General features: G+C 43.7%; 1 protein-coding gene across 6 annotated transcripts in view; it reads left to right on the top strand.

The window, feature by feature from the left end:
* The first annotated feature begins 1,698 nt into the window (after positions 1-1,698).
* UNC13B (unc-13 homolog B) overlaps positions 1,699-8,513 on the top strand; it is a 217,069-nt gene continuing 210,254 nt past the window's right edge. For all 6 annotated transcript variants that reach the window (XM_032396862.1, XM_032396860.1, XM_032396865.1 and 3 more), the window contains exon 1: positions 1,699-2,046. In XM_032396862.1, the coding sequence (XP_032252753.1) occupies positions 2,025-2,046 (22 nt within the window). In that variant the 5' untranslated portion in view covers positions 1,699-2,024. The remainder of the gene's footprint in view (positions 2,047-8,513) is intronic.

Raw genomic sequence — 8,513 nt, 5'->3', positions numbered from 1 at the left:
ACAGAAACTGTGAGATAATAAATGTTGTTTTAAGACACTAAGTTTTGGAGTAATTTATTACACAACAATAGATAATATACCAGGTGGATCTGATTGGCTTCAAAGTTCATGCTCTCTTCAATTTTATAAAGGACAGCTGGGCTAAATAACTAGGTAGCCCAACCTCTAGCAGTCCAGAGAATGCCCATTATTTTTAGGGTCAGCATCTCTGTTGACTAGGCTGGCTCAGTTGACTTGGTCAAAGTCTTCCTCAGGGTATTGCTCCAAATTTGGATGAACGCTGGAAGGATCAAGTCTTCTTCATTGCATTTGCTGTTGCTTGCTATTGCATTTGGAGTGTCACTCATAGCAACTATTCCAGTGAGAGAAATCATATGATAGCTAGGTTTGCTTTTGGAGGGCAAAGACCCTGTTAGATTGTCAGACCCTCCCTCGGGCTGGCAGGCAGAATCCCATGGGGCCAAGAGCTTGCAAATGCTGAAATCTGAGTTGGGCTAATGAGGCCTTGGAAAGCATCTCCTCTAATGGTGCTCAGCCCTGGCATCACATTAGAATCACCTGGGGAGCTTTTATTTTTTAATTTTTATTTATTTATTAAAGATTTTATTTTATTTATTTGACAGAGAGAGACAGCGAGAGGGGGAACACAAGCGGGGGGGTGGGGTGGGAGAGGGAGAAGCAGGCTTCCCGCAGAGCAGGGAGCCCGATGTGGGGCTTGATCCCAGGACCCTGGGATCATGACCCCATCCGAAGGCAGACGCCCAACGACTGAGCCACCCAGGCGCCCCTCCAGGGGAGCTTTTAAAACATAGAATCCCTGAGCTTTCCCCCCCACCAATTAAATTAGAACTGTGATGTGGAAGGGGTGTTGGACCTGTACTTTATACTCTGTCTTCCTGTATTCTGCTCCGGTCTTTTTCACATCCTCACATGTTCATTTGTCATCTTACCAGAAGTCCTAGCTTAAAAGACCTATCTTCCCTCTATCCTTCATTCAGTAAATATTTACGGACTAATTTCTATATACCAGGTACCACTATAGCCATTGGAGATACAATGGCGTACAAGAAAAAAAAGGTCTAGATAAGAACTGAAGTCTCCAAACATTTTACTGTATGCTCACTCAGTTATTTTCCTTTTTTTTGCTGTAGTTGCTAATTAAAATATGCTTGCCTCGTGGTACGATCTTGTTAAATTATTCCAGATCGGGCGCCTGGGTGGCTCAGTTGGTTAAACGACTGCCTTCGGCTCAGGTCATGATCCTGGAGTCCCTGGATCGAGTCCCGCATCGGGCTCCCTGCTCGGCGGGGAGTCTGCTTCTCCCTCTGACCCTCCCCCCTCTCATGTGCTCTCTCTCATTCTCTCTCAAATAAATAAATAAAAGCTTTAAAAAAAAAATTATTCCAGATAGAGGCTCCATCAGCCGTAATAGATAGACTAAGAAGTCGGATGGAAATTCTTCAATGAAAAGAATCTTCTTCGGTGGGAGGAGCAGAGGATTTCAGTTACCTCCTCACACCCGTGAGGGAAAGCCCCTCCCTCTCTGTTCCAAGATTTATTAGTGGGCGGAGCTGCCTTCATTCTTGCACGTAAGGAAAGAGAAGGAAACCCCGCCTCTTACGTGCTTATGGAAGGCGGGGTCGAAGGACTGGGCGGGAGTTGATTGGCTGGGAGGCGGAGCGCCACGGGTTGGCTCCTTCCAGACGCTCGCCGGGATCCCGGTGGAGCGAAAGGAGGGGTTAGTCCCGGTAGCTCCTGCCTCCCAGCGATGGCGCCGCCGTGCCGCGCCCAGTCTCCTGCCTGCCCGCCCGTATTCACAGCTATTGGGAGCCCAGTCAGACGGTGAGAATTGAAGCGGGTCCGAGGGAGCGGCGGGACGCTGCCTGCCACCGGGACCATGAGGAGCCGTCAGACCTGTGGGGCCGATAGCGGGAGCAGCCGCGGCACCTGCTGAGAGGAAAGAGGGAGCGGCCGGGTGCGGCGGCGCGGCTGGGGTACGGCGGAGGCTCGCCGGTGCCTCGGCCATGTCGCTGCTCTGTGTACGCGGTGAGTGTGTGGAATCGGGGGGGAGAGGGGCGGGGGTCGCCGAGGGGTCTACACATGTTTCCAGTGGGCTTGGGGTTACCACCTTTTCCAGACTTCACTTCCCGTCAGTGCCTCGGGGGGCGATTATGTTAACTCAGTTATAAACATTTAAAGAGGTTCTTTCTACTCTTCCTTGTTTTTCCTCACTCTCCTGTGAGGGACTGTTAACCTCTCCATTTCGGTGGCCATGTGACAGAGTTGTTGGCTGGAAGGCCCAGATACTATTAAACAGTGACTGGGGCTCTTTTCTAGTGAGAGTGGACTAGCTAAGAAACCGCGAATAGTTGGTGTCAACAGTGGGCCGTCTCCCTTTCTTTTTCTTCCTTTTCCCTGCACCGTGAAACTGCAGACGGATTAGTAGAAGGTTCTTTTTATCGCTATTTGAACGCGATGTGGTACAGCTGTCACATCCCTTCTTCCATTATATTTCTTGGCTTGCACCTTCTGTTGCTTGTCTCGTTCCCTGCTTCTTTGTAGTGTAGGCTAAGATATGCTAATATTCGACTTGGGAAGGTGTGTTGTCTTCTCTCCTTTTGGAGCAGAACATAAGTCTTGTGACCTATATGTATATTTATTATCTTCTATTACAGTGGCTAAAGGGCCTTTATTGCTTTTTCACTGAGGACACTTGACCCATCTAAGAAGATATTTTAAGGCAAGGGCTTTGGGGTTTAAGATGAGGCAAGGTGCATGGATTAAGCTCTATGAGGGTAGAGACTGTTTCTTACTGGTTTTTGTATTCTTGGTGACTGACACAGAAGCTCAATACTGGCTTTGAATAAATGCATGCAAGGACTGTGATTTTAGAGATTATCTGATTAGAAAAAGCAGGGTTTGGATTACTCATTGAATTTGATCTTGGAAAATTTAAGTTACAGCCTATCATATCAGTTTTCAACAAGATGTAGGATAAGGTGGCTTGATGGTGAGAGAGAATTTATCTGCAGGAGCCTTTTCCTGGGGGCGCCTGGGTGGCTCAGTCGTTAAGCATCTTCCTTCGGCTCAGGTCATGATCCCAGGGTCCTGGGATTGAGCCCCGCATCGGGATCCTTGCTTTGCAGGAAGTCTGCTTCTCTCTCTCCCACTCCCCCTGCTTGTGTTCCTTCTCTCGCTGTGTCTCTCTCTGTCAAAAAAAAAAAAAAAAAAAATTGTTAAAAAAAAAAAGCCTTTTCCTGGTACCCTTCACTGGATAGAGTTCGTGTTTTTTTTGGCTCTGTGGATTAGAAGCATTGTTATTTGTGATCTCTCAGATGGGTGTTTCCCCCAGCTGCTGGCAAAGGGAACTATTTTGCTCCCTTCTCTTCCACTGTTTTGTTAAATCTCCACTAACCCAAAATGGATTTGACTATTTCCAGGGATTACGAGACAATTTTTTTTCTTCATGGTTGATTTTTTCATTAATGAGAATTTTGCTTTGCTTTTAGTAAGACATTTTCTCTCAGCAGCTGGGAATCTATTTATTCCTTTAGATCCCTGCTGTTGAGTAGCAGGATTTGGGAGGTTGGGTTTTGCAACGTCCGTTGGACAGTTTAAATCTCTACTGCTATACCGTATTACAGTGCTAGTTCTTATGAAAGAGTCTTTAGGCAGCAACTCTCTTAAACCAGAAATTCCTATTTAATTGCATTTAAATAACTTCAGAGAAGGAGCTGCTGCTGTTGTTCTAATATTGGGCAACTTTCGTTGTCTAGAAATTCCGCTATTTAGGGGCGCCTGGGTGGCTCAGTCGTTAAGCGTCTGCCTTCGGCTCGGGTCATGATCCCAGGGTCCTGGGGTCGAGCCCCGCATCGAGCTCCGCATCGAGCTCCCTGCTCCGCGGGAAGCCTCTTCTCCCTCTCCCATCCCCCCTGCTTGTGTTGCCTCTCTTGCTGTGTCTCTCTCTCTCTCAAATAAATAAATAAAATATTAAAAAAAAAATTCTGCTATTTAGCTAATCTCTTTCCCTTTTCACATTATATTAGTCGAATGTCTCTTCTTTTGAACCTGGGGGATTGGAGACCAGCAGGTCATTGTCTTTTGAATGGAGATCCTGAAGATTATTAATTACTGAAACAAGCAGGTACCTCGTACAGAAGTATTCATATTAAATGGCAAAGTATCCAATCTGGGGAAATTTACAGAAATAGATCAAAATAAAATCTTTCTAAAATGATATTCCTGCATTATACTTGGGCAGTTAGGAATGTTCATGTTATGAAAGAAGCCTGTGTAATGATATTGTATAACTCAATATCAGTTCATCTTGGAGTAGAATTGAATTAGAAACTTTTTCCCTGTAGTCAAAGTTCAAACAGTAGTAGAAACTGATGCAGAAATGAGCAAACTGGTATTTAATTATCCCCAGAGATCTAAAGAAGTCAGTTTTGGGCACCCCTCGTTGGGTGTAGAGATTACTTAAAAAACAAAACTTCATTCCAGAGGACAGAACTGGGACAAGTTGATCAGTGATTGAAAATTATAAGAAACTCTACATCTCTCCTGAGAAGTACAAAATTACCAAAGGCACAGTCATTGGAAATCACTAGAAGAGGGGCACCTGGGTGGCTCAGTTGGTTAAGCATCTTCCTTAGGGATGATCCTAGGGTCCCGGGATCGAGTCCTGCATTGGGCTCCCTGATCAGTGGGGGGGAGTCTGCTTCCCCCTCTGACCTCCCCCCACTCGTACTCGTGTGCAAGCTCTCTCTCAAAAATCTTAAAAAAAAAGTTTCTTTATATAACCCTTTAATTATGGCTTATTGCCTACAGGTTAAGGTCTCTCAATAGTCTGACTCCAGCCCTCCTTTTTGGCCCTATTTTCTTTCCTATACTTATACAGATATTTAGCTGTAGGACTAACTCTGCTCATTCCTGCCTCTGCACCACTGTTCTGGATTTGTACCCCCTTGAAATATTCTTTTTGAATTTTCTGCTTATCAAAAATGTATTCTTGGGGCGCCTGGGTGGCTCAGTCATTAGGCGTCTGCCTTCGCCTCAGGTCATGGTCCCAGGGTCCTGGGATCGAGTCCTGCATCGGGCTCCGATATAAATAAATAAATAAAATCTTTAAAAAAAATGTATTCTTCCTTTCTCAGTACAGTTTAATTTTTTTGTTGAAAAGTTTCTGAGTTCTTGTCCTCAGTGATCTTTTTCTCCTTTACACTTTTTTTTTTTTTAAAGATTTTATTTATTTATTTGACAGAGAGACAGAAGCGGGAAGCCTACTTCTCCCTCTCCCACTCCCCCAGCTTGTGTTCCCTCTCTCGCTGTGTCTCTGTCGAATAAATAGAATCTTAAAAAAAAAAAACAAAAAAAACTTCATTACAGGGGTGCCTGGCTGGCTCAGTCGGTGGAGCATGTGATTCTTGATCTCTGGGTTGTGAGTTTGAGCCCCAAGTTGGGTGTAGAGATTACTTAAAAAAACAAAACAAACTTCATTCCAGAGGCCAGAACTGGGACAAGTTGACCAGTGATTGAAAATTATAAGAAACTCTACATCTGAAACTAATGATGTACTATATGTTCGCCAATTTAAATTAAAAAAAAAATTAAAAGGGGCGCCTGGGTGGCTCAGTCGTTACGCGTCTGCCTTCGGCTCAGGTCATGATCCCAGGGTCCTGGGATCGAGCCCCACATCGGGCTCCCTGCTCAGCGGGAAGCCTGCTTCTCCCTCTCCCACTCCCCCTGCTTGTGTTCCTGCTCTCTCTCTCTATCTCTCTGTCAAATAAATAAATAAAATCTTTAAAAAAAAAAATTAGAAGAAACGATTTTAGTTTAATGTAAGGAAGAACGTTAGAGTTCTTAACAAAGGTAATGGACTACTTAGGAGGATTTTTTTTTTTTTTTTAAGACATTTTAAGCAGAAACTGAATGAGTGGTAAGGGTGTTCTAAAAGAGATGTTGACATTGAGTGGGAGGTTAGACTTGATGAATTTTAAGAAACCGCCCTTTCATAGAATTCACTTAGTCTTTCTTTAAAAATTTGGCACAACGTTCCTCATATTACTGATATCTTTTTACATCCATAGGGTGTAGTACCACATGAGCAATTTGAGTAAACTAAATCAAGGATTTTCTTTAACTTTTGGTGTCTTGGTGTTTGTCACTAGTTTTTCCAAACCAATTTTAAGCATTTTGAGATTGAGTCTTTTTTTAAGATTTTATTTATTTGACAGAGACATGGTGAGAGAGGGAACAGAAGCGGGGAAGTGGGAGAGGGAGAAGCAGACTCCGCTGAGCAAGGAGCCCAATGTGGGACCCGATCCCAGGACTCTGGGATCATGACCTAAGCCGAAGGCAGACTTAAAGACTGAGCCACCCAGGCGCCCCTCCATATTTCTCTTTTTTTAATTTTAATTTTAATTTTAATTTTTTAAAGATTTTTTTTTTTTTAATTTGACAGAGAGAGACACAGCAAGAGAGGGAACACAAGCAGGGGGAGTGGGAGAGGGAGAAGCAGGCTTCCCGCACAGCTGGGAGCCCGATGCAGGGCTCGGTCCCAGGAGCTGGGATCATGACCCGAGCTGAAGGCAGACGCTTAACGAACGACTGAGCCACCCAGGTGCCCCCCCCTTTTTTTATTTTTAAGATTTATTCATTTGAGAGAGAGGGCACAAGTTTGGGGGTAGGAGCAGAGGGAGAGGGAGATGCCACGTGGGGCTCAATCCCAGGACCCCAGCTTCATGACTGGAGCTGAGGGCAGCTAGGCACCCCTAAATCATTCTTTTTAATAGCTGCAGAGAATTCCATGTATAATTCCATACACATTTATAAGCATACATAATTTAACCAGTTTTATATTGATGGACAGTCATAATTTTTTTCATTTTGCTATTATAACAATGCTACCATGGAAATCCTTGTGGATAGTTTTGTTATATTTGAAGATCTCCAATCAGCTTTCCACCTGGACTTTGTGTGTCTTTTGCTCATTGCTGTTTTCTTGGCATAATTACACTCAGCTGGATCCATTAGCAAATCAAATGCCTCAGCATCTCTCAGGTCAGCATCCTCCATAGAGGCAGGTCCTTACCAGTAGGAACTATTTTATGCCTATCAAGAAGATGAAAGACCTCAGCTTTTTTAAGTCTGACCTATGATTTCCATGTACTCTTCTTTTTTAAAAATCTTTGTATTATTTAAAAATTATTTTCCATATTGATACATGCACCCAGTGTTCATAGCAGCATTATCTACAATAGCCAAATTATGGAAACAGCCCAAGTGTCCATTGATGAGTGGATAAAGATGTGTGTGTACACACACACACACACACACACACACACACAGAATATTACTCAGCCATAAAAAAAGAGTGAAATCGGGGTGCCTGGGTGGCTCAGCGGGAAGCCTGCTTCTCCCTCTCCCACTTCCAGTCCCCCTGCTTGTGTTCCCTCTCTCCCTGTGTCTCTCTCTCTGTCAAAGAAATAAATAAAATCTTTTTTTTTAAATCTTTAAAAAAAAAAGATTTTATTTATTTGAGAGCGAGAATGAGAGAGAGAGAGAGCACATGAGAGGGGGGAGGGTCAGAGGAGAAGCAGACTCCCTGCTGAGCAGGGACCCTGATGCGGGACTTGTTCCTGGGACTCCAGGATCATGACCTGAGCCGAAGGCAGTCGCTTAACCAACTGAGCCACCCAGGCGCCCAGAAATAAAATCTTAAAAAAAAAAAAAAAAAGTGAAATCTTGGCATTTGCAGCAACGTGGATGGAGCTAGAGAGTATTATGCTAAGCAAAGTAAGTCAGAGAAAGACAAATACCATATGATTTCACTCAAATGTGGAATTTAAGAAATAAAACAAATGAGCAAAGGGGGAAAAAAAAGAGAGGCAAACCAAGAAATAGACTCTCAACTATAGAGAACAAATGGTTACCAGAATGGAGGTGGGGGGGGGATGGGTAATATAGGTGATGGGATTAAGGAGTTGCACTTACTGTGATGAGCACTGGGGGATGTATGGAAATGCTGAATCACTACTTTGTACCCCTGAAACTAATATTACACTGTAACTAGAATTTAAATAACTTAAAAAAATACATTTCCAGAAATTTTTTTGCAAAATTATTTTCCATACTGAACATTAATTACTTGTGGTTTTTTTTTTTTTTTTTAAAGATTTTATTTATTTATTTGACAGAGAGAGACACAGCAAGAGAGGGAACACAAGCAGGGGGAGACGGAGAGGGAGAAGCAGGCTTCCCGCTGAGCAGGGAGCCCGATGTGGGGCTCGATCCCAGGACCCTGGGATCATGACCTGAGCCGAAGGCAGACGCTTAACAACTGAGCCACCCAGGCGCCCCTAATTACTTGTGTTTTAAACCAGTGTCACTAGTGATGAGAACTATACCAGGTCATTTATGTTTACTTGCCCTTAGAAAAGCTTATATTTATCATCATTTATTAGTTACTTAGTTAACTGAAAGAATACTACTGGGAAACTCCTAGAAAGTGA

This window comes from Phoca vitulina, unplaced genomic scaffold, assembly GCF_004348235.1.
Source record: "Phoca vitulina isolate PV1807 unplaced genomic scaffold, GSC_HSeal_1.0 scaffold94, whole genome shotgun sequence".
In the NCBI taxonomy this organism is placed as follows: Eukaryota; Metazoa; Chordata; class Mammalia; order Carnivora; family Phocidae; genus Phoca; species Phoca vitulina.
The sequence above is the reverse complement of the archived record's forward strand: the minus strand, read 5'-3'. Positions and strand labels throughout refer to the sequence as shown.